General features: G+C 39.3%; 1 protein-coding gene across 2 annotated transcripts in view; it reads right to left on the bottom strand.

Annotated features, from left to right (window-relative positions):
* Miga (mitoguardin) overlaps positions 1–27,639 on the bottom strand; it is a 588,191-nt gene that overhangs the window by 551,991 nt on the left and 8,561 nt on the right. For both annotated transcript variants that reach the window (XM_076174523.1, XM_076174524.1), the window contains exons 2-4: positions 25,531–25,662; positions 18,801–18,966; positions 14,737–14,898 (exon numbers count right to left, since the gene is read on the bottom strand). In XM_076174523.1, the coding sequence (XP_076030638.1) occupies positions 14,737–14,898; positions 18,801–18,966; positions 25,531–25,653 (451 nt within the window). In that variant the 5' untranslated portion in view covers positions 25,654–25,662. The remainder of the gene's footprint in view (positions 1–14,736; positions 14,899–18,800; positions 18,967–25,530; positions 25,663–27,639) is intronic.

The following is a 27,639-nucleotide window of genomic DNA, read 5'->3' as shown; positions in this document are numbered from 1 at the left end:
AGGAGGCCCCGGAGGAGACTTTGAAACTTTGAAACGAGCGAGCAAGCGAGGGACAAGAGGCCTCAAGGAAGCCAAGGAGGAACGGAAGAACTTTATTCACTTGCGGCGGCACAGAATCGTCCCCTTAAAAAAAAAAAAAAAAAAAAATCGAATTGATTGTTCTGAGTTCGCAAGTTCGATCCTACACCGTCGGACACATCCCTCGCTACGCAACTTGTCCGTACGTATCTTTCCCCCCCCCTCCCCTGGTCACGATCTAGGCGGTCTGACCTCTCTCCCTCCTCTCTCATTACCTATATAGCGTATTTACCCGCGTATAAGACGCGTTTCCTTAAACGGATCACAAAATTCCCCTGCGTCTAATGCGGGCGTAATTACGAATGGACAGAATCATACGAGGCACGAGTACATAAAACCACTTTGAAATATTTTTCACTAAATGTATGATGAAACATAGAATTTCTTTTCAACAAAATATCCTTGTAAAATATGGGTGCGTCTTATGCGAGGGTGCGTCTAATACGCCAGATAATACGGTCGTTTTAAATCCTTTTCACTACCGAAATAAAGGCAATTGCCTCACGGTAGTCACAGTAAAAGGAAGGTAGTTAGTGAGACTCGGGTCATCTGTCCTTGGGGGGCAATATCAAGCCCAAGAAGTGAATTAATAGATCTGATAAAAAGCGAGATTTAATGAGGCTGACAGTGTTGCCACTGTGATCTCTGCCAGTTCCCACAAATGAGATCTTTTTCACAAAATTCCCACAAGGAAATTTGGATTTCCGCATTTTTTCCCACAAAAAGGAATTATTATATACACAAATAATAAGTTCATTGCAACATATAATTTGCTCACAAAACATCTCATGTGAGCAAATTTCTCAGACACAAATTTGTGGAAAATTCCCACAAAATGGCATCCCTGCAGTGGAAGTTAAAAATAACCAATATTATTTTTTTTTGTGAATCTCCAATCATAAAAGAATTGTGCGTGCTTCTGGTCCGTAGGGGAGTAAAGGGAAACGTGCCACACACGTCCTTGGTCACGTCCACATCTGTGACGGACATCTTTCAACTCAGTCTGATATTTTCTTTTGTTTTGTTTTTTCCTCTCTTCACCTTCACCATCCTGCCTTTTTTTTTTTTTTTTTTTTCTTTGTGACGCTTATGGTCTCAGCTACGGACTTTTGTCCCCAGATGTGATGACTAACTAGTTAGCTAGTTAGCACAACTACGTCGTCATTATACTCCAAATTCGCCAACTCGACGGGAGACGAAAAAAAGTTATAAAAAAAAAAAAAAAAAAAAAAAAATCTACTTTGGACATATGTGTGTGTTGTGTGCGTTCGAGTGTGCTGACGTGTATATGTATGCATCATGTGCGTTTGTGTCCACTTGTGATTTAAGTGCGTGTGTGCATTCATGTGCGTTCGAGCGTGTCCTAAAGTGTTTATTTAATATGCGTTCGAGCACAAACCCACGCCAGGTGCGTCCAAGTGTGCGTCCGTCAGTGTTTACATTATGTGCGTTCTAGCGCGCGCAGGTGATTATATACAATACACAATTTCCGTCCCATTATTCTAACGTTTTATATATTATATGCGTTCGAGCATGCGTGTAAGTGTATATATTACCTGCGTTCTAGCTTGCGCACACGTGTATACACATGTACGTTTGAGTGAGTGAGTGAGTGTGTGTGTGTGTGTGTGTGTGTGTGTGTGTGTGTGTGTGTGTGTGTGTGTGTGTGTGTGTGTGTCTGTGTGTACGCACAGCTTACACACACACACACACACACACACACACACACACACACACACACACACACACACACACGAGTGGATTCCAGCACGCACACACGCTTATTATGTGCGTTTCAGTGAGCGACCGTTCGTGTATATATGTGCGCTCGAGATCGTTCATGCTTGTGTTAATATTACGTGTGTTTTCCATGTTCTTGTGTGTTATATGCCTTGTGCGTTCGAGTGTACGCACATGTGCGTATGAGTCACCACGGTTTTGGATTACGTGTTGGTCTCGTGATTGGCAGCTCCTACCCTCCAAAATAAGAGCTCAAAGCTCATATATTGCCCGAACTATAAGTCCTCATGTGACATTATAGATACGCACACCCGAATTGGTTTGTGTCTGTAATTCCGTGTGTGCGTCCGCGCGTGTGCGTGTGTGTGTGTGTATTTGTGTGCATGTATGTGTGTGTGTGTGTGTGTGTGTGTGTGTGTGTGTGTGTGTGTGTGTGTGTGTGTGTGTGTGTGTGTGTGTGTGTGTGTGTGTGTGTGTGTGTGTGTGTGTGTGTGTGTGTGTGTGTGTGTGTGTGTGTATGTGTGTACTTAATCCTTATTGTATTTAACATGCATATCCTTCATTAACCTTATACTGGTCCTGTAGGCCATTAGAACAATCCATAAAGAATTTGTGGATTTGCGTCAACTAACGTTTAGCTGGCTCGCATATTCAATGGGCTAAGAGATTAAGCGGTCATTAAGAGGTTAAATGATCGTTAACAGGTTGGTTGGTGTCTTCACGCCGCTAACGAACAAGACTTCATTGTTAAATAGTTCACACTAAGCATCATTGCATTGGCGCCTAAAAAAAACAATTTAGACTGGACTACTATCTATTCTAGAATTAGAAGAACCTCGTCTTTTCAGGGGAAGTCCTATTTTTTAATTTTATGTTCTAGAAATTTCGTATATATCGCTTTGATACTCTTATATGAACATTTTAGGATAAGGTTTGTATACGAAGCAAGCATGGAAATGAAAATAGAAAACTATTATTATTTGATTTTGATTATGGTCTGGAATACTTTTTTGATTGTGATTAAATTATAATTATTTAGTTTTGCTATTTTTTATTATGATTATTTTCTGTGCATGATTAGTATTACATTATAATTACAATCACATTAATCATTATTATGAAGAAAAATATGATCATGTTAATTATGATTAACATCGCAGAGTAATTTTTTCATTATGATTTGATTATAATTACACGAATTACATACACTTTTATTATTATGATTTGATTAGGAACACGTAATCAGAGCCATCAATAGTGATTTTTTTTATTAGTAATTATAATATTGCCCATGTCTGATGTATTATCAATAATATTGTATCATTATACATAGTTCACTATTCTTAATATTCGCGTGTACTCTCCATGTGGCATTTCTATCCATTACATATAAGAACGGAGGAGACTGCAAGAGACCATAAGGCCTACACTAGGCAGTTCCATGTCCCTTACCACATTTCATCCCTATACTTGAAGTTATTTAATCGCCTCTTAAAACAACCAACTGTTTCAGCGCTGACTACAACATGGTTACTAAGTCTATTCTATTCGTTAATCACTCTATTAGTAAACTAGTTCTTGCCTATTTCCTTCTTAAACCATATGAGAGTTTGTTTACTACTAATCTATGCTATCACACTGGCTAATGATAGACTATTTTATTCAGCTATGGAGCCGTGTGTGTGTGTGGGGGGGCGTTTGTGTACTTAAGGTGGATCAGAGTGTTGGAAGCAAAATCTTCCCCCTCCCCCCTGCACGAATGCCGTAAATCTAATTCCCGTCACTGAGAAAGAGAGAGAGAGAGAGAGAGAGAGAGAGAGAGAGAGAGAGAGGGAGGATAGAAGGTGAGAGAGAGAGAGAGAGAGAGAGAGAGAGAGAGAGAGAGAGAGGGGGGGGGGAGAAAGTGAGAGGAGAGAGAATGTGAGAAAGTGAGAGAGAGAGAGAGAGAGAGAGAGAGAGAGAGAGAGAGAGAGAGAGAGAGAGAGAGAGAGAGAGAGAGAGAGAGAGAGAGAGAGAGAGAAGAAGAGAGAGAGAGAGAAAGAGAGTTAGATTATATTAAAACTTAAATATAGTGCCTGACAAAGCAATCTATTTATTCATTTATTCATCTTATATTAATTTTTCATCAATCTATATATTCATTTATTTAATCTAATGGTGCATTTCTGTGCATACGCGAACTGTGATATACGACCATTTTGTCCACCTATGGCTCTCAAGCGCACAAGTTCAAGGTAACGACTTCGGCCGTGGCTCTAGTCACCTCCAGGTGTACACCATTATCAGACGATTCTATTCAGCTGACTGGTGCCCCACTGGCCGCCGAGGGGGTCCACCCTGGTCTCGATTTGGGCAGTCTGCCCTTGACGCTCGTTTAGCATGGTAAAAGGGAATATAATTATATAAAAGAATAATATAGAGAAGTAACAGAGGGAAGGATGGGGAAGTGGGGAAGGGCTTAGGGTAAGAAGGGAAAAGGGGAGAAGGAAGGAAGGAAAGGGGAGAAGGAAGAGGAGAGAAAGAAAGGAAAAAGGGAGGGGAAAGGAGGAAGAGAAAAGGGGGAATACGCGAAAAAAAGAGTAACCAAATAGAGGGAATAGATGGGAGAAAGAGAGGTGGGTAACACTGAAAACCGAAAGAGAGAGAGAGAGAGAGAGAGAGAGAGAGAGAGAGAGAGAGAGAAAGGAAATGAAAAGAGGAAGATGGGGGATGGGGAAAGGTGAAAAAGAGAGGAAAAGGAAAAAGAGCAAAAGAAAAAAAGAGAGGAAACGCAAGACTGAAAAAAGAGGGAAAAGAAAAAGGGGAAGGGGAAAGAGAGGAAAAGGAAAAAGAGAGGAAGGGAGAGGTAGGACGAGGGAAGGAGATATAAAAAAAAATAATAATAAAAAGATAAAAATAAAAAAGGCAATGAGATGGAGAAAGTAATTGGAAAGGGAGGAAAAAGAGAAGGAAGGAGGAGATAAAAGAAAAAGAGATCAAATGGAATTGAGAGGGGAAAGGAAGAGAAGAGGAGAAGAATGAAGACAAAGAGGAAAAGTAGAACTGAGGGGAAGCGGAAAGATTAAAAGAGAAATCAAGGAAGGCAGGAAAGAGGGGGAAGGGGAAAAGAGAAAAAGAGGGGGGAAAGAGAAAAAGAGGGGAAAAAGAGAGAGAGAGAGGGGAAAAGAGAAAAAGAGGGGGGAAAGAGAAAAAGAGGAGAAAGAGAAAAAAGAGGGGAAAAGAGAAAAAGAGGGGAAAAAGAGAAAAAGAGGGGGGAAAGATAAAAAGAGGGGGGGAAGAGAAAAAGAGGGGAGAAAGAGAAAAAGAGGGGAAAAAGAGAAAGAAGGAGGAGATAAATGGAAATGGAGGAAGAGTACGGAAGAGGGGAAGAGGGGAGTGGAAGGGGAGGGAGGAGGTAGAAGGGGAAAAGAGGGGAGAAATTAAAAGGGAAGAGAAAAAGAAACGCGAAAGTAGAAGATGGAAGAGGAAATGAGGAAAGGGAAAGAGGAAAGGGAAGAGGGAAAGGGAAGAGGGAAGAGGGAAGGGAAGAGGGGAAAGGGGGAAACAGAAAGAGGGGAAAGGGGGAAACAGAAAGAGGGGAAACATGTAATCGAACACAAACTACACGATTGGCCCTCTAAAAGCCTTGTTTTCAATGTCATCCCTCATTTGTATTATCTGCATATCTACGAGGGGAATTCAAGCGAGGGGAGATGAAGATAAGAGAGGGGAAATGGACGCCAGAAATACCTGATATCCAATCATTCTAGACAGATTTCTAAAAATCAGTTTCGGTTTCAAGTTCATGAGGCAGTTTAGACAGAATCTAGCTAAAATAAACGAGAAATTCTCCATAGATCTCGTGACCAAAGTGTGTGTGTGTGTGTGTGTGTGTGTGTATGTGAGCGCGCGCGCACACACACACACACACACACACACACACACACACACATATATATATATATATATATATACATATATATATATATATATACATACATATATATATACATACATATATATATATATATATACATATATATATATATATATATATATATATATATATATATATTCACATAAAGGGAAATATAAATGAATAAATAAATAAATAAATGAGTACACAAATATAATGAATTTATATAAACAAACTGATAACTCAAAAATATACGTATGCAGACAAAAGCGTAAGTAATGCTCAATTCTCTGTAAACAAACATTTCCATTCCAATTTCACTTTCCTTTATTATTATTATTTTCTTCTTTTTTTTTCTTTTTTCTTTTCCGTGGAAATCACACAATACGGACCGACAGACGATGATGAACTTCCCCCCCTCCCTCGGCGTTGCATCAATCAATACGTGCGTAGCGATTACTAAGCTATTCCCCCCCATAAAAGCACAGTCGGAGTCAAAAGTTCGTCGACATTATTAGGATACGGAGCCATTCCAACAGAACTGACTCGTCAATTAGCGAAACAGAGCCTGGGAAAACAACAAGTTCAAATATACACAAAGAATAAAGAAAAAAGATTTCATATATTCATTCATGACAAAATTTAACCTTTTATTAATGAACAATTATGGAGACATACAACATAATTAACTGACTACGTATTTAGTTGTACAATTCTACGCACACACACACAAACGTACATATGTGTACACATACGTACACATGTGTACACATACGTACACATGTGAGTAGGGGAGGGACTATTTGCGAACGTGTAAGAGGACTATTGGGACAACGGGAACAGTAACGTCGGAGCTGAGTAACTAAGCCTCAATGTAATGCGTAGCGCATCAATCATAGGGACAGGGGGAACAGTAATGTCCATTATACGCAGATACAGACATATGACTGGCAAAGGATTCATTTTTTTTCGGATCACATGAAGAATCATCACCCCATGAGATCCCACCTGAAGAATTGTCACCCCAGTACGCCGAATATCAACAGTGGAATAAAGATTAAATTAGATTAGTTTAGGTTCGGTTCGGTTGAATGAGGGTTATGCTTATTGCCATCAACTAATACAACCGAAGATTTTTTCTTATTGTCATAGACTTTCTGGACCATCTGCTTTTTTTTCTCTCTCTTTTTCTCTCTTTTGTTCTTCTTTATTTTCTTTTATTTTCCAATTGGTCTTACTTATTTACTTTTATAGAAATTATTTTTCTTTGTATGTTTTTTTTTTATAGATTTCTGTTTAGACTACACTTGGGTTAACTCTGACTATGGAATTTTTTCCTAAGTTAACAAAACCTCCCGACTGGAACCAGGTTAGAAACACGAGTTTAACATAGACATGGTTAAATTGGAGGAAGGTTACATTTACTGAATAAAATCGCCTGGCGGCAGCTTGGCTGAAACGTATAACCTGACATATTAATATGAAAAAAATCGAGATAATATTTCTAGCCCTTTCTGTCCAAGATAAGAATCTTTCTACTAAGCAAAATAATTACTACCACAACTACTACTACTACTACTACTACTAATAATAATAATAATAATAATAATAATAATATTGATAATAATAATAATTATAATAATAATGATAATGACTATAATAATAGTGATGATAAAAATAATAATAATAATAATAATAATAATAATAACAAAAATAATTATAATAATATTAATAACAATAACCATCTACTAAATGAAATCAAGTTGGGAAAAATATTTATCTCTTCAGATGATCCAAATCACACAGAGCCACGGTGATTACCTATCGACCGTAGAAAAAAAAAAAAAAAAAAAAAAAAAAAAAAATCGCGAAAAACTCGCGAATTGTTGTCCCATCGCGAAACTGACAGCCGTAAAATGAAGTCGAAAATGAGATTCATTTCGTCGTCACCATAAATGACTACCATAGGTGGGCGCGTTCCTCGATGCGTTCCGCTTTAGTTTAGCCGCGGTTAGCGCTCCCAAGCTATTAAAGCGATATAGGTGTCGGTATAGTATGTGGTCTTCCTTTAGAATGTGGCCTACGAATTATTCTATTCTATCTTATTTTATTTTATTTATTTATTTTCATTCGTTTATGGTATAGTATGTGGCCTACCGGACTTTTATTTCGGTATGAACCTGTCTCCTAAGCTTTTATAGTTTGGGAGCGCTAACCGCGGCCGAACTAAAGCTGAACACACTGAGGAACACACCGAGGAACGCGCCCAGCTCTGATGACTACGTTCTGTCATGTTGCCTCTTCAATGTCATGCCACACATCAAAGCTTTTATTCTGTTCAGCGTCAGACGATTTTATTCACACGAGAATAAGCCCAAGGATTGAAAATGAGGTTTTAACAGATCGACAGCCCAGTTTTGTTCCCAATTTTATCCCTAAAATGGATAAAATCATCTTCCTTTAACCCAAATAAAATATGTGGTTGAGTTTAAATTGATCGCCAAATAATACTAATTCAACTTGGGATTAATGAATAGATATATAAATAAATAATGAATAAATCCTCAATGTGTATTGTACAGTCAACGCAATTTCCTAATTAATATGCATGAATTTTAACTATCAAGTTAAGTAAACTACTATGTTAACTATGATTACAACACCGTATCTTAGTTAAATACGCACTGACGTCGATAAAAAAAATAAAATAAAAATAAATAGATAAAAATAACGATAAAAATAAAATAAACAAAATGAAAATAAGATAAAAATAAAATAAAATAAAATAATGATAAAATAATAATAAAATAAAAATATATACATAAAAATAAAATAAACATAAAACAAAAATAAATAAATGAAAATAAAATAATAAAATTATAATAAAATAATAATAAAATAAAAAATAAAATAAAAATGAATAAATAAAAATGAAATTAAAATCAGTGCCCAGCCCGCCCGTCCTCCCTATTCGCCTCCTTTCTCCCCCTATCACTCCCCCCTAACCACCTCCACGCCCCCCTCCCCCTTCCCCCCGTTTCCCTAGAGCCAATGCAATAATACCCGTATGAATATTAAACCACGGTCTGAGCCAACAGCGCTACTGCAGGGAAGGGCCAATAAGAGAGGCCGCCCGGCCAGAAGCGAAGGTATGCAGCCGGGGGGAGGGGGGGAGAGGGGGGAGGTAAAGGGAAAGACGGAGAGGAAAGGGGGAGAGGGGGAAGGGTGGGGGGGAGGGGGGAGGTAGGGGTGAAAGATGGAAGAGGAGGGGGAGAGGGGGAAGGGCGGGGGGAGGGGGGAGGTAAGGGGGAAAGATGGAAGAGGAGGGGGAGAAGGGGAGGTAAAGGGAAAGATGGATAAGGAGGGAGAGGGGGATAGGGGGAAAGATGGAAGAGGGGAAAGGAGAAGGGTGGGGGGCAGAGGTAGAGAGGGGGGAAGGGAAGAGGGCAGAAGGTGACAGGGGAAGGGGGAAGAGGGGATGGGAGAAGGTGGAAGAGGAGGGAGGAGGGAGGAGGGATGGGGAGAGGGGAAGGAGGAGAGAGGGGGAAGGGGAGGAGGAGGGGGAAGGGTAGGGGGAAAGGGAGGAGGAGAGGGAAGAGGAAAGGAAGAGGGGGAGGGGGGAGTGGGAAGGGGGAAAAGGGGAGAGGAAGGAAGAGAGGAAAAGATGGAAGAGGAGAATGGAGCGATGGAAGAGAAAGAGAGGAGAGGGGGAAAGGAGGAAGAGGGAAGAGGAGGAAAGATGAGGGAAAAAGATGAAGGAATAGATGGAGGGAAGAGAGAGGAGGGTGGGTAGAGGGGGAGAGGGGGAGAGGAGGGAGAGGAGGGAGAGGGGAGAGGCTACAGCAAGGAAGATCAATTCACCTATTGGAACTTACATGCCTCAATCAATAACTAAGCCTCCCCTATTCCCCACACCCAGAACGTCCTAATTGATAATAAAAAGAAAAAAAAAGTGAGTGTGGGACAATGAATTTTGTAAAACCCTTAAAAACGCTCATAAAAAAAACGCGTATTATAGTGAGGCGCAGGAAAAAGGTCTAGTACGTGTGTACACTAAAAATATATATATGAAAAAAAATCTTTTTTTCTTAATCCCGTTTCAAAAGTAACAGACAGTTTGTCCACAGAGAATTTGAAAATGCGACACAAATTATTATGAAAACGACTCCGATGCTGTGATGACGTCATGTCGGTTGGCAATAGAACATCAACGGATAAACGACACTAGCGTCTCAAAGCTGCATTAATACATTAATAATTCTCATCTTTCGCAATATAATAAAAATAAACACAATTTTTTTTATTAGTAACACGTTAACGTTATACAAAATGAAATACTAAAAACAGAATCAAGTAAAAATTAGTATTGACTTCTCGAATCCAAATTGCGTTTCTGAATTTTGTACTACAATGTACACCCTGGAAATTACATCACAGAAGTACAATTGGAAATGAATAGTGCTACCTAGCGTAGCACAAACAAACAAAATATTCCCTTTACTAAACGCTTTCATAAAATTCACATAAGGCAAACTATGTACACATAAGTGAGCGTAATAATGTACAACGGAATTTGGACGAAACGTGTATTCATCGTTCTGCATTCACCACTTCAAGTATACAGAATAAGTCAAACTTTTAATTATATCCTCTCTCTCTCTCTCTCTCTCTCTCTATTTATATCATTCATTTGATTATTTTTTATTTATTCGTTTATTATTAGTTACGTTAGTGATTGTTCCTCTGGTATGATCCTCCTAACTGTATATATATTAATTACGATAATCTATGAATTACCTTGAGAGGCAAACCCATTTATTATCTATCTTTACACAGAGCTGAATGGAATCAAATGACGAGGAGGAGGAGGAGGAGGAGGAGGAGGAGGAGGAGAACAACAACAACAACAACAAAAACAAAAAGAAAGGGAAGAAGAAGAAGAGGAAGAAGAACGCGAAGATGAACAATGATAATAATAACAGTAATGATAACAAATAATAATAAAAATAACAATGATAATGATAAATGAAATATGAATCAAATAATAAAGGATTGAATTGGTCGGACGAAGGTCTGTTGCCCACATCAGCCCTTCCATCACTTGATTCGTTATAATCTTTCAATGTCTGAGGGGAACTTCCAGCAGCGACAGAGAAGTGTCTATGTGGGAGGGAGGGAAAGACACACATGTACACACACACACACACACACACACACACACACACACACACCTCGTGGCGCAGTGGTGAGAGAGAGAGAGAGAGAGAGAGAGAGAGAGAGAGAGAGAGAGAGAGAGAGAGAGAGAGAGAGAGAGAGGGAGGGAGAGAGAGGGAGAGAGAAAGAGAGAGAGAGAGAAAGAGAGAGAAAGAGAGAGAAAGAGAGAGACAGACAGACAGACAGAGAGAGAAAGTGAGTGAGAGCAAAGCAAGAAGGAGAAAAAGAGAGAAAGAGATAAAGAGAGAGTTGCAATGTATCGAACTCTCTCTCCTCACCAATTCAAAGTTTCCAAGAAAATGTATAAATGTCAAATGTGTGTGTGTGTGTGTGTGTGTGTGTGTGTGTGTGTGTGTGTGTGTGTGTGTGTGTGTGTGTGCTTGTGAGTTTGTGTGTGTGTGCTAGTGAGTTTGTGTGTGTGTGTGTGTGTGTGTGTGTGTGTGTGTGTGTGTGTGTGTGTGTGTGTATGTGTGTGTATGTGTGTGTGTGTGTGTGTGTGTGTATGTGTGTGTGTGTGTGTGTGTGTGATTCACCACCATAGTCTTGGATCACATGTTGGACATGTGATCGACAGCTATTTCCCTCCCGGAAGAGAGCTCAGAGCTCATATATGACCGATCTATGGGTAATGTTGTGACCTTACACGCGCACAAACCCCAAACTTCCTACCCACGAGAGTTGGAGTAACAACCCGCAGCGCAGCAATATTGAAATTATTTCAGCCCAGGGCGGGATTCGAACCCGGACCGCCGTATAGTGGCAGCCGGGAACTCTACCAACTGCGCCACGAGTCGTGTGTATGTGATTCACCATGGTCTTGGATCATGTCTTGGACTCGTGATTGACAATTATTAACCTCCCAGATGAGAGCTCAGAGCTCGTATGACCGACCTATGGGTAATACTTTGACCTTACACGCACACACACACACCCAACTCCCCGCCCACAAGAGTATCAGTAACGACCCGAAGCACAGCGATTCTGAAATTATTTCAGCCCTGGGCAGGATTCGAACCCTGACCCCCGTAGTGACAGTCGGGGACTCTACCGACCGCGCCACCGAGTCGTGTGTATATGTGTATTCACCTCGGATCTGCTGCAGTCTCTGTCGAGACAGCCAGACACCACCCTACGGCAGTGAGCTCAGAGCTCATTATTTGCCGATCTCTGGGTAGGTCTGAGACCACTCACACACCACACACCGGGACAGCATATGCTTGTGTTTGTGTGTGTGTGTTTGTGTGTGTGTGTGTGTGTGTGTGTGTTTCTGTGTGTGTGTGTGCGCGCGCGGGCGCATGTGAGTGTAAATATATACAAAGTACTTGCGCTTCAAAAAAGGCTCGAAGAGTGAAATCATTATCATACAAACAGACAAACATTGAAACGAACACACTCAAGAACTCCCGTAGTTATGCATAGTCTACATGAATGTAGACGCAAACACGCACTGTTACACATGTGCACATACTGTGTGTGTGTGTTTGTGTGTTTTATTCATATTCTATTTTGGTTTATGGTAGATGATTTGATATAACTTTATGCAAAAATCATCCCAATCACACATTCGAAACAATTAGTTAAAGTCACCCCTTACTTCAATTCTCTGTTAATAAAACTCGTCAAAGAAAACTTGAAGTTACAAGGAAAAATGTTTGAAAAACCCACAATATTACTTTTTCGGGCGGGGGAGGGGGGAGATGGGATGATAAGGCTGAGAAACTTACGATCAAGAATTCAATTACTCATCTAGAAATAATGAGAATATATTACTCACTGAGTAACAAAAACAACAACAACAGTGCAACCCGTTCAAGTTTAGTCCTGCACAGTATGAGTATATTTAACATGCCCAGACTAGCATGCGACTTAGCTCAGCTAAAGGAAACAATATACATTAATACAATAATTTATAATAATACAATAACTACAATAACTTATTTCTTTCCTCTCAATGCGATTTTCTAATAGAAAAATAAAACACAACATAACAATCTGGACTCAAATAAATATTGTGAAATCCTTGCAACGAATAAATTATTGAAGGCAGATAAACAAATGAAGAAATAATAAACGAAAACAAATAAATAAATAAAAAAAATCAGATTTCGAAAAAAAGCGTGGCCTTGTACCCAACATGATCTCTGCCCATGCTATGCTATATCTATGCTATGTTATGCTACACACAGACGCTGGTGGGGGGGAGGGGGTGATTCACAGTATGGTGGGGCAGCTTGCAACTAATTACCATGTTAAGAGGATTCCTCTCAACTCAATCAATGCATTCTGAAATGACACTTTTTCCAAATTAATGGAGTCATTCTTTTTCTTTTTTCTTGTTTCCTTTTTCTATTACTTTATTCTATTAATTTGTTTATTTACTTACTTATTTTTTTCGATTATGCCCTTGGCCGTCGATATTTGTTTGTTATGATATAAATTAATATAAATTGGACAGTCCAAAGATAACTCCCTGTGTATACTGTATATATATATATATATATATATATATATATATATATATATATATACATTTATACATACATATATATGTGATATATATAAATATAAATACATATATATGATATATATATATATATATATATATATACATACATATATACATATATATATATATATATATATCACGACAACCCTTTTCTGCCAACAAACATTTTGAATTACCTCGACCTTAGGTCACGACCTGAGCTGACCATTCAGCTGAATAAAATCGCCTGACGACAATGTCATGTCTGAGGGTCGCACTTAAAATAAATAAGAATAAATAAATAAATAAATAAAAATCGCTAAACCAACTTAGAATTCTATCTGATTTTCTAGTTAAACTGATCCAATTGGCTTGTCTACGAGTTTAAAATTTTATTTTCTCGGATATTTTGGTCTGGATGTCGCCAGGCGATTTTATTTAGATAATTGGGGCCCACGACGTTTTCATTGGGAGAATCCAATCGAATATAATCATATGATCATATCGAGAACCAAAACAATATTTGTATAATTTTTCATTTCATTGTGTAGCATATCAATTTCGAGTGTAAAATTAATCATACATGAAATGAAATATACAAATTAAACAGAATAAAATATAACAAATAATAAAAAGCGAATAAAATAAAATATAAAACAAGAAAAATAAAATAAAATACAAATAAATAAAACAGGAATGAAACAAAATAGAACGCTAAATTAAATAAAACAAAATTGTTCAAATGACTTACCTTTCTTCGGAAAAAAAAATACAAATAATTCTTTGTAGTGGAATTATCTAACATTTATGTCCTCATTATTCGGAAAAAAAATCTATATTAATATCTTAGTGTTTCTTACAGCCGCAAACGTCTAAAGTTACGAAAATTGAATATTTACAAATTCTAGATACTTTCAATAGAAAGTACTATCTGTATTCTAATCCTCATATTGTGACAAAAAACCATATATTCTAATAAATACTTCCATTTTCATGGCAGTCACACATACTAATACGCCTGACTCCTTCACAAATAAATAAATAAATAAATATATAAATAAATAAATACATAAATAAATAAACTTTACTTCCCCCGCTGGGATGTGCAACCCTGTGTACTGGCATTCGATCCCCGGACCGATCCCAATAATCTCAATGACAAGACCTGTATACCCGGTTGGTGACTTACCAAGTGTCTAGACCCAGTAAGGTCCTTAAACCGTACACTCCAAGAATCGCAACCTAAACTCGCGTCTTGGTCTACCCCAACCCAAGTACAGGGATCGTGGCCCTCACTTTGAGGAGCCACAGAAATCGTACTCACCCATGACGCCATATTGTTGAGGAGTGAGGCTGTTCCCTTCGCCGCCCTGGCCAGTGAGGACAGTCGAGACGCTAGCACGGTCGCTGCTCATCGAGACGGAACTGTGCCTTACTGTGCGGTGAAATCCGGGAGATATACTCCCTCCACCGAGGCTGTGTATTTCTGAAACAAACAAACAAATAAACAAATAAATAAGGACATTCACCATCTCACTACCTCTCGTGGGGCAAGCCGTGTTTTTTTTTTTTTTTTTTTTTTTTTTTTTCTTTTTTTTTTTTTTTTTTTTTTTTTTTTTTTTTTTTTTTTAAGGCCGATGTTTGGTTCGCTTCCCCGCAGCGGGTCCCGGGAATGAAACTCACGACCGCCTGCTTATGAGTTCGACACAGGTCTATTTTCAAAACCCGTCAACTCCATCAACTCACCTCCATCGGGAGGTGCGACCCTGAGGGGCCGGCATTCGATCTCCGGAATGGCCCCAAGATCCCTTTCTATCAACTTCAGTTTTATTTCTTACACTTTTTCACACATGAAGGGACTGACAACCCGCGACTGATCTACTTCCTACAACTTTCAGCCATACTCACACAACACAGACAGCAGTCCAAATTCTCTTCCCAGAGAGACCTATGGGAGGTTCCGGGGACCGTTGCCAGCCACTGAGGGGCTGCGGGTTTTCCACTTACTCGAGACAACGATTGATTGATGAAAGTTAATAGCGGGAATCAACTCCCCTTGCCGCACCCAATGGCATTTTGTCCCCATTCTGTTGTCGTCAAGCGATTTTATTATTTCATTCATCTCTGAGGTGTCATTATACTGTATATACAGCAAACTGCCTCATAAACTAGGGACTGCTGAGTTGGATTTCCTCAAATGAATTAAATTGTATGACGAAAATTAGGACAATTATACAAGTCGGGAATTACAGTGAGGGAGCTAAGTTCTAAGCCAGCGCAGTTTACACACACACACACACACACACACACACACACACACATATATATATATATAGATACATATATATATATGTATATATACATATGTATATATATGTATATACATACATATATATATATATATATGTATATATATACATATATATATACAACCGTTCTTCTGGATACCGGTCACATCCCAGCCCGGCATCCCGTCCCTACGCACGCACACACACACACACACACACACACACACACACACACACACACACACACACACACACACACACCTCGATATCAGATCAACAGTACTGTAATACAAAGCAACTAAGCTAATACTATAAACTGACACCTCACATGTAACTACATCGTCATCTAACTTTCAATGGGATAGATGTGTTTATTGCAGTGATAGGCCTTCACGTATTACTCTTATCTTAATTCCAATCTCGCTAAAACATATAATGTTATTTGAGTCTTCGTGACATGGCTTTTGTAAAATAAATCTACCCATCTATCTATATAACAGGAGTTCCCCCCCCCTTATAAGGGGTAGCCAAGTCTAAGGCACCTACCTCCCTCTCATCTTAGCTTTCATGATTAAATAAATAAATAAATAAATAAATAAATAATAACATGGATCTGATGTTATCCTACCCCTCCCTACTCCCCTAAAGGTGGCTACACTGCCCAGCCGATGTTAGAGCTTTGCTCATGCTGCCGTCAGACGATTTTATTTACCCACGAGAAGCTCAACCGTAATGGTATAATATATGTACCTTCCGTAATGGGTGGTACTTTTCTTTTTAATCCTAGCTGCCGCCTAGTGATTTCATTCATCACCATGGTAACCCCACGGTGGTACCGAGGCCAGGGCATAGACCAACCAGCCCCTTCCATACCGGACAGTCCCTTTCCTTTCATTCTTCCTGTCGCCAAGCTATTCTAATCATCTCCGTCTTAGTTACTGAAGGGGTTATATATATTGACAGAACTCATCATTATCATGGACATGAACCATACGACTGTGGGTAACGGCAACTTCGAAGAAAGAAAAACACGACGCCTGGCAAGGTGGACACAGAGGCCCGAGACGAGTGTCTGATGCAACTCTGCTAAGCGGTTGACCAATGACAAGGCACCAAATAGATTCTCTCTCTCTCTCTCTCTCTCTCTCTCTCTCTCTTTCACTCTCTATCTATATATCTGTCTCTACTGGGGGTAGTCAATATTCTGTACTTCTGTTCTATCGAAATAAAAATTTCAAAACATTAAACATCATACATACATACATATACCAAGGCTTTTTCCCCCTTACAAGGGGGGTAGCCAAAAAGAAAAAGGCATAAAATCATTCCCACCCATTCCATCCCTGAATACACTCCACACCCCTCCACCCTCCCTCTTACCTTAGCACCTCCTGAATGACGGGTCATCCCTGCACCTTGCCCACTGCCCTGGGTCAGAAGCAGTGTCGCAAGACACAGCACATCCACAGCAAGGCCGCTTCATTAAATCGGCGACCCCCCCTCTCCGTCCCCCCCATTAATCATCATAACAGTAACAAAAATGCTTTTGTTCTAAGACAATGTGACTTTACTATCACCTATTTAACCCACTGGCTTATGATTGGGGTTCCCCCTTAGTTGAATAAAATCACGTGGCAGCAGCCAGAATAAAATTACAAAATCACTCCTGATACAGTCTAATGCACAACATTTCCACCACCTCATACTCAACCATCAATCTTGTTCCATCGACATAACAATCACGTAAGTTTATCAATTTGTTTGTTTTGCACCGTCTCCACTTCTTAACGGTTTTCTTTACCAAATATGGAGTGATGGTCCACACACACCCGAGAATAATTTATGAAGGAAGAATCCCCAAGTCCCTCCCTTTTGCCTTCTATCATCTCACCGCCTTAGCCCCCCAAAAAATCCAATTAGCCCCCCAAATTGATTTTTACTCAAAAGTACTATAAATGCACTACACCAGAAAACTTACAAAACTAAGCTAAGTTTATGGTGAATTTGTGACACATGATGTATATACATAAAATACAAAATTGTAGCTATCATTACAGGCATATTATATATATTATCAATGATTATGTACTGTGGGCAGAGTACAGCGACAGCCCATCCCCCTAAAGCATGGTTAGCCCCCCCCCCCCAAATTTAATTCCTGGCTACGGCCCTGACCCAAGGTCAAACCAATATAGCACATAAATAACTCAATCGTCGTGACTGATCGCAGACGAAAGCCAAAGGAGCGCAATCAATCACCAGCTGTTGTGAAATATTCCCAGTGAACGACGACAGACACAGAAGAGGATCATCTCCCCTCCCCCTACACCTTCATCTGGAGGTCCTACCCCAAGGGACTGGCATTCGGTCTCTGACCCAGGACAACATATTGATATTGACAATATTTCCTACATTTTTTGCACATAAGAGCTGAAAACTGAAAACTGCCCCCCTCCCTCTCTTCGTCTTCTTCCTCTTAACAGCCATTGACAAAAGATAATAAAAAAAATACAGACAACAGCCCGATGTGTGTGATTCCCAGCTATTACCCTTCCGAATGAGAGCTCAGAGCTCATGTATGACCGATCTATGGGTAATGCTGTGACCTTACACACAGATCCCGAACTCCCCACCCACGAGAGTTGGAATAACGACTCGCAGGACAGCGATATTGAAACTATTTCAACCCTGGGTGGGATTCGAACTCGGACCGCTGGATTAGTGATTAAGAACGCTACCACTGTGTGTGTGTGTGTGTGTGTGTGTGTGTGTGTGTGTGTATGTATGCGTGTGTGCGTATGTGTGTGTATGTACGTAAGTGTGTGTGTGTGTGTGTGTGGCTGTGTGTGTATGTATGTATGTATGTAGGTATGTATGTATGTATGTATGTATGTATGTATGTATGTATGTGTGTATTCACCTCGGATCTGCTGCAGCCTCTTTTCGAGACAGCCAGACACCACCCTACGGCAGTGAGCTCAGAGCTCATTATTAGCAGATCTCTGGGTAGGTCTGAGACCACTCACACTGCACACACCGGGAATTGTGTGCGCGCGTGTGTGTGCGCGCGCAAGCGACTTCATCAAACCTGAAGACCCACCTCCTGAAGGACTTCGTATGGTGATGGGTTTGAATTTGCGGTGAGCTCTGGAAGGGTCGTTGGCCTTCAGGAGAGCCGACCTCCTGACGGTCCTCTTCCTCCTGCGCAGGTACCGAGCCACCAGTCCCACCAAGGTGACGCCCAAGCTCACACTTACAATAATAATCTGAAAAAAGAGAAGAAAAAATAGAAATATTAAACAGGTGATAGGTGGTAACGGAAATAGCACTCCCTAATGTAAGCTTTATTGTCTCTTGGAGTCTTCTTCATTCTTATGTTCTTATGACTTATAAACGGATACACTAATGCTTACACAACATTTATCGTTGAATTCTAAGACAGTGTTTATTCTAGATGCAGTCAAATAATTTTGTTCAGCTGAAGAAACTCTTCCTTTCCTACTCCGACTTCACAGTGAAAGGGTTATGAGCAGTCTCCATATTTTCGCAGTATTTTCGGTGAAATTTGACATGTGTAATACATACACACACACTTCAGGACTGTAGCTTTCAGTTGGCCCAACCTTGGATATAAGATCATATCAGGTTGCAAGACGTTTAACTGTGTGTCAAAGCTGTAATGAAATAAACACGGAGCCTTTATGGTGTTTATTTCGATAGGCTTGTCGGCAACTGCCACTTTCATACAAAGCTGCAAGTCTCGGGTATCGCGTTCTGAGGGATGCGAGTTCAAAGCTCGCGCACGGCCGAACCTGACTGTTTACATTACATCGCTCTTACGTCTTTTGTGTGTGTGTGTGTAGAAAAACCACTGGGAAATAAGAAACTTAGTCCGAACGTTTTCGTTTATTTTAAGGCATCATCAGGGCATACAAAGTGACAGAGACAGCGATACATATACTAAACTGGTGTGGACATAAAAAGGAACAAGGACAGGTCGCACAAGATACTCCACCACACAAATCGGAAAAAAACAACCTGTGACGAAATGTCAATATATTGACATTTGATCACACTAGAATTATCACTGCGCAAGCTGGGAAGGGTTTTCCAGCCTACTACGTGTAGGAGACACTTGCCATCAAGAAGAGAGACCCAAGTACAGAGAACACCCACACACAGGCACCCCACGGAGGCACATAACTCATGTGTAAGACAATCAGTTACGCTGAGGAATCAACAAAATGGCGCCAGTCAAGCTGAGAAAAGCCAAGCGTGACCTCTCAAAGATTAGTCTTACTTCGTCTATATATATATATGCAAACTCACTCGTTTACAAGTCCAACTGAAGATGCAGAACGATCTGCGAAACGTCTTGGCTCATTCTATTGTGTTTTGTTTGATTTCTGTATTGTGTGTTAAATATCGTCAATATAGGTTCCCAATGCCTATTGGAAATTTACTTTTTCCCCCCTCCTTCCCACAGAAATCTTTCCGAGAACTTAAGAAATAAAAAGAAATTTTTAATTAATTTGCTGTAATTTTCAACAGAATATGCTTGAAAGAGAATCTCCTGACACGCTTCACGAATATTAAACTCTACGACGAGGCAGTCAGGAACAAAGCGATGACCTTGGAGCATAGAAGAACCCTGGTCGCCAATGAGATGGAAAGAAGACCATTGTTTCCCATTTATACCATCAGGTACAGGCCCAGCAGCTCCTGTGAGATCGTGAGAACATCGACATTTGTCACAAAGAAAGAATCAACGCTGCGTTTAAATCCACCCTCTCCACGTACAAGAAATCAATGGAGAGGAAAGGCATATGAAAATCGAGTGCTATGAATGGATATTAAATCAAAATCCCCCAACCTACGGAAGCCTACGTCAACCTGGCCAATATCGACCTCGACACTGATCAGAAGAAACTTCTTGAACCGGGGCTAAATTGCCATGTCCTCTCTAAACCCAAACCACACAAAAAAGAGGGTAGAGATAGAGGTCCTAATTGATAGCATCCTCAAACTTGCTGATGAAAGTAATGTTGAAATCAGTCGAAGTCTTCAGCCAGAACTTATGGCTGAGACCGATAAGCAACGAGGCACTTTTACAGCTCGGTGTTACAAAAGACACATTGAAGCCGCCCATCGTCTAAGAGATAACGAGGAGGTGACCGTAAGACATAGCGATAAGGCCTATATAATCGTCCTTACCTCCACCTCTAAATATCTTGAAAAGATTGATAACGTCCTAGAGGACAGAACTAAATTACATCCCATCCTTAAAAAATCTCATCCCTGAAATAGTTACTAAAGTCAATAAGACTATTGACGCTATTAACCCGGTCAAAGGAGGTACCAAGCTGTGTAAATTATCCGGTGAATACAAGCCAGGATATTGTTATGGTCCATTACTCTTGCATTTACCTCTCGCACCACCCCGTCCATGTGCAAATTAAACAACCATGGCGACATGACACATCCTTGGCAAAGTCTCACCTTTACCTTAAACTACTCGCTCTCCCCATTTCTAATGCTAACACAGACTCTACTACTCTCGTAAAAACTCTTGACTGCCCTTAACAGCTTTCCTCCAATCCCATATATCTGCAATACCTCCCACAGTACCTTCTTGGTTACCCTGTCATAAGCATTGTCCAAATCCATAAAGACTTAAAAAAACACCCATACCTTTTCCTATACCTTTCTCACATATCTGCCTTACCATATGAACCTGATCCACGCAACCCTACTTGTCCTAAACCCACACTGTTCCTCACCAATTATTCCCTCTGTTCTTTTCATAATCCTCTTAATCAAAACCCTCTCATAATTCTTCCCAACTACACTCAACAAACTGATCCCTCTGAAACTACTACACTCAAACTTGTCCCCTTTCCCCTTGTAAAGAGGAACTATACAGGCACTCCTCCAGTCCTCCGGCACTCTGCTCTCTCTTAAGCAAACATTAAATAACCTCATCAGCCAGTCCACCATCACTGTACCTCCCTCTTTTAGACATTCCGCATGACACCCATCTAACCCAGGTGCCTTACGTGCTCTCAATATTTTAATAACTGCTTTCACCTCATATTTTCTTATTTCTCCTCCATTTTCTCATTCATCACTGTCATTTTCTTAGTGCTTCCCACTGCAACTACCTTTCCCTCCCTATCCTCCTTCACATTTAGCAACTCCCTAAAATACTCTGCCCATCTTCCTCTTACTGACGTCTCTTCCATTATCACCTTTCCATTTGCGCCTTTTCCCTTTTCTTCTCTACTTGATTCGCCGCCCCCCTCCTCTCTTAATTTCCTCACAAATCATATTTCTATTACTTTCAAAACTTCTGTCATACTCTTACCCCATTTCACATCTGCTCTCCTTTTTGCCTCCTTTATTTTATGCTTTACTTCTCTTCTTTTCTTTGTACCTCTCATATAATTCTCTCGTCCTATTTTGCAACCAACCTGTGAATGCTCGTTTCAAATCATTTGCTGGCATAAGGGAAAAAATACACACACATATGCACATAAAGGTCGAAACGTCAAGCATTAAAACTCCCCTACTATTCCTCGTATACTTCCTCCACCTTCATTCTCATATTATATATATATATATATATATATATATATATATATAGATATATATATATATATATATATATATATATCATACACACACACACATAAAAATATAAGAAATTCATGGTTTTCTCAGGGAAGATGGCTCCCGCCAGTCACGTACGTGTTTTTGTTAACACATGGAATACAAGGGGCGGAGCAAAGCGACGCAGGCCACGCCCCCATGACAAAGCCGTGACGACGAATTTCATATTTTAAAGTGAATAAGAAAATATATTAGAATAAAATTTCAGTAATCCTTAGTTTTTTCAGAGAAGATGGCTCCCGGTATTTTGGTAAAACATGGAATTCAATGGGCTAGTGTATAAATAGATAAACATGAATAAATAAATAAATAAATAAACACGAGTGAATAAAACGCTGCTATTGACCAAAAGTCTCGGTGACGGCACATTAGATATTTATCGCTAGCATGCTACTTGCTTTTCCCACTTCGTTTGAGCAGAAACGACTTCAGTTACATTTTCTAGATTTTTGTAAAAAAAAAAAAATATCTCAACAATATGTCCAACTTTCGAAAAGATTTTACTTCCCTTAGTTCGTCATTCCGCTACTCACTCGATGACGCAAGAGTAATTTGACATTTGGAAATTTGATAAACAAAAGATCATAACCGAAGTCGTTTCAAATCAAACGAACTAACAAAAGCAAGTAGCATGCTAGCGAGAATTGACCCAGTGTGGCGGAACACTGCATTTCTCACTAACATGCTACTTGCTTTTTGCTACTTCGTTTGAACAGAAACGTCTTCGGTTACAACATTCTAGACTTCCGTAAGAACAACCCAACAATGTGTCTAACATAATGGTATCGGTATAACTTCTCTTAATTCGTCGTTCAGCTTCTCACTATACGACGCAAGAGTAATTTGACGTTTGGAAATTTGGAAAGCAAAAGATCGGAACCAAAGTCGTTCCCAACTAAATGAAATAGCAAAAGCAAGTAGCATGCTAGTGAGAAATGCATAGTGTGCCGCCACGACTGCTCATGACAAGACTCTTCATCCCTCTATCTTGCGTTAGTCCATTCGTTCGAATTTCCTTTTCAAAACATCTTCTCCCCTGCCCACTGGAGTATGTTTTATTACATTGCATTTGTTTGGCTGTCAGTAATATCTCGAGTTTTCCATTAGTTTGTGTCCTAGGGATCGGACACATAACACATATAGTATGCACGTTAATAAGTGAAATTGGCGAGTATGGCTTTTAACTTTAAGCATGTCATTTTTCTCAAGTATTCATTAATAATACTCGTATGTTTTCAAGTACATGTTAAATGGAGTAATATATATTATATATATATATATATATATATATCTATATATATATATATATATATGAAATTCGCCTATGAGAAAATAATTATATATATATATATATATATATATATATATGTTATTATATATATATATATGTTAAAAGTGTATTTGGACAGGAGTTTTTCTCTAATGCATATAACATTAAAAGTGATGGCTAGTTGTGCATTAATTATTTTCTTAAAGGTATTTTCCATATACCTTATTATAGATTTGTGTTCCCTAGTAAGGAAATTTATGACTACAAACACCCAAGTCATAAATACCCTTTCTAAGGAACACATATCTATAATAAGGTATATGGAAAATACCTATAAGAAAATAGTTAATGCAATACTAGCCATCACTTTTTATTATATATATATATATATATATATATAAATATATATATATACATACATATATATATATATATATATATATATCGTAAAAATAACTTCTTTACTTTTAATTCGTTATTTCATTAAATATAATGCTACTGTTCTAATGTAGAAAATTACTAATTTCGATCAACTGGCTGGGCACACGAAAGGTGCCGAGGTAGTGAAGGACGCAGCGAAGACGAATGCTGACCCTCAGTCACGAAAATACAGTTTTACAAAATATGTGGAGCAACCCTGCATTATAACGTACCGTCGATTACAAATGAAGAGAGCATACAATGGATCATACTTCAGTTGACGTCTGGAGTAAATGATGACTGTTTTCGTCGTGACGTCGTGATTTAATAAGCAGATAAGATCATAAGTCCATCTTTTCGGGTTGCATCATCCCTTCACCCATTCACTCCAATCTTTCGAAATCTCCTTTCGCCCCATCTGCCCACCTTTTTTTTTCTCAATTTTCCTCTCAAGCTCATTCCATCTACTTTTGCTTTTCACACCCTCTTGGCTAGTCTTTCACAACCATTGTGATATCAATCATATCACACATTCTTGCCTCAGTCTTACTCAAACCCAAACCCCTCTCCCTTATCTCCATATTCTGATACATGTATAATACTATTCTTTATTCTGATATTTACTTTTTAATCATACAATCCATTCTGTACTACACCCAGTGGCGGCGCCAGGGGGGGCTTGGGGGGGGTTAGCCCCCCCCAAAAAAAAAGTGGCCAGCCCCCCCATTAGCCCCCCAACTGAAATGAGCAAATTGAAAATTTAAAACACTCATTGAAATAATTTTATTAAGTGGAATTTTTAATTGCCAGGGCTAAAGATTTGTCAGCCATCAGTGCTAGCCCAACCATTAACCCCCTCCCCTTCTGAAATGAGGATAATATATGTGTATTATCATATTACTATTACTATTAGATGTTACTATTAGCCCCCCATAAAAATTGCTCAGCCCCACCTTAGCCTCCCCAACTAAAAATTCCTGGCGCCGCCGCTGACTACACCACCAACGTTCCCTATAAGCTGTGCGCATGGACGCTTTACAGCTAGCGCACATAAAGAAAAAATGTGCGCACACAAGGTTTTTAAATTGTATTAAAATTAATTCAATAAAGAAGTTCCACCCAAACATCAACTTACAAATTCTCTAAAAAAAAAATATGGTAACTTGCCAACCATCAAACCAATAATTTTTTTCTTTTCTTCCCACTTCTAACTCTAGCGCTTCTATTGCAAACGAATTACTTGGCCGCCATGAGTGCGCACATACTTATTAGAGAAAAGTTAGTAAACAAGTAAATTTCTGCGCACAAGGACCACAGTTACCTACATCAAATAATATCCCATGACTTGCACTATTATTAAAAGTCCTTATGACAGTCTCCATAGGAAGAAATGCTACTAATGCCATTTTTAAATGCCTTAATGTTTCATTTTCTTTATCTATTAATCTATATATAAATCTAGATTTCTTACCTTTTGAGGTCGTGACAAGTTGTGTACATACGATGTAAGTGTGGGTGGAATGGCAAGGAATTGAAGAGCTGGCAGACGAATAAGAGGGCGCTGAATAGTTGGTACCAGTGTCATTTCTTCCATGATAGCTGCCTGTACAGAAAAAAAAATCATACATGAGAGGGGTTTAAGTTATGCACTTCATAATACTACAATGTGCATGAGTTATAATAATAATAAGTTTATTTGGCATTAAATCAATATATATGAAGTGCAGATAATGAAAAGAACACATACCGGTAGTTCGAAATAACAATTACAATTGCCGAGGATAACACAAAAAAGCATGTATTCCATTGTGGTCCTCAGACCTATAGAACAACAACAACAACAACAAAATGCAATATCCCATGTATATGAAATATACACCGACTCTTCCAACCTAATGTTCTCTTTCAGTAGGATCTTACTCCCTTCACTACCAAGATATGCTCCATCAATTTTATCCATTGCATTTTCCATTTCCACACTTTGTGGGACCACCAATAATACAGAAAAATTGAGTGGAAAAGGTGGTAAAGAAACTCAGGTTGAACTGGGATTATTCTTCAAATTTCTTGGTTCAACCTGAGTTTCCTTACCACCTCTTCCACTCAACTGCCTCACCTTCAAACAATAATACAGAAAAAGACTCAATCACAGACAGCTGCCCAATACCCTTCCAGAGAGATCAGTGGGATGGTCCATAGAACACTGCTACCTACCATAGTAATACATTTTTATCTTATTTTATCTATTTATTTTCCCCCCAAAGAAATCTGGTTGTAATTCATTGCCAATAACCAGCAATTTTATCCTCGAGGACAATATTGTAATAAAGAGGAGGAGTCATGCGGGTGGTAAAGGAGAGGTGGAGGGTGGCAGAAAGGATGAATAGTAAAGTTTAAGTGATCAGTAGTCTATTCTTCTTTCAGCAAAGAACAGTCTTCAATTGCAAAGGGGTGATGTACAATTCTGGTCTATAGGGATGTCATTGAAATCCTTAATGAATTAACTTCATATAATTTATGTACTCAGTATCCCACAAATAGATTCATTTTCTCAGTTGTGATCTTTAGTCCACTGACAGGAATTGTCTATGGTAACTTAGAGGTCTTTCCATCCTTGTAATAACAGCTTTGCATTTCAGCCCCATTTTCATGATTTTTCTACTCTAAGGCAGGATCAGAGGAGGGATTGAGTAAGTGATGGAGTTTGGGAGGGTATGTGATAGGAAAAAGTTGACGGTAAATGTGGGTAAAAGTAAGGTAACGAGATGTACAAGGGGAGAGGATACCAGCAAATTAGAAGGAAGTCTTAAAGGAGAGAGGCTGGAGGAGGTATATGCATGTGGCAGGAAAGGGAGGAAAGACACTGGAAGTAAATTATAGACTGAGATATGCAAGTAAATGCCTTGGGGAATTAAAAATTGTCATGAGAAATAGGCATTTGGAAATGGATGCAAAGAGGAGACTATATGAAGGGCTGATTGTACTGACAGTACTGTATGGGGTAAAGACCTGGATTTTAAGAGGCAGAAAGGATAAGTTTAAATGTGAGGCATATAAAATAGAAAGGGGAAAAAGCTGTCATCACACATAAGCCATTTTGCCTCTTAACATCAAACAATCTAAGAACCATATTTTCATACCGTGGTGAGGTGTTTACACCTTTCTATTCTAGATGCCTCATGTGTTTGAGATAAGATGTCTGAGAAGTATGATAAGGGTTACAAAGTGGGCTAGAGTGAGAAATGAGGTGAGGAGGAGAGCTGGAGTGGAAAAGAAGATGGCAGATAGAGCAGATAAAAGAGTATTAGGATAGTTTGGACATATGGAAAGAATGAGTGAAGAGAGATTAGTAAAAGAGGTGTGGAAGGCAGAGGTGGATAGAGTGAACTTGAAGGGAAGACTTAGGAAGAGATGGATGCTTGGGGTGAAGGGCGTTTGGCAAGAGGGGAATGTCTGTTGAGCAAGGTAGGGAGAAGGTAGGAAATAAGGATGAGTGGAGAATGGCTGTATATAGATGATACTGTGATGCAAGGAAAGGAGGTGGGGGATGAGGGGATAGGGAATGGTTATGTATGATATT

This window comes from Oratosquilla oratoria, chromosome 36, assembly GCF_046742065.1.
Source record: "Oratosquilla oratoria isolate Oo_2021 chromosome 36, ASM4674206v1, whole genome shotgun sequence".
In the NCBI taxonomy this organism is placed as follows: Eukaryota; Metazoa; Arthropoda; class Malacostraca; order Stomatopoda; family Squillidae; genus Oratosquilla; species Oratosquilla oratoria.
This window is presented reverse-complemented; position numbering and strand designations above follow the sequence as displayed.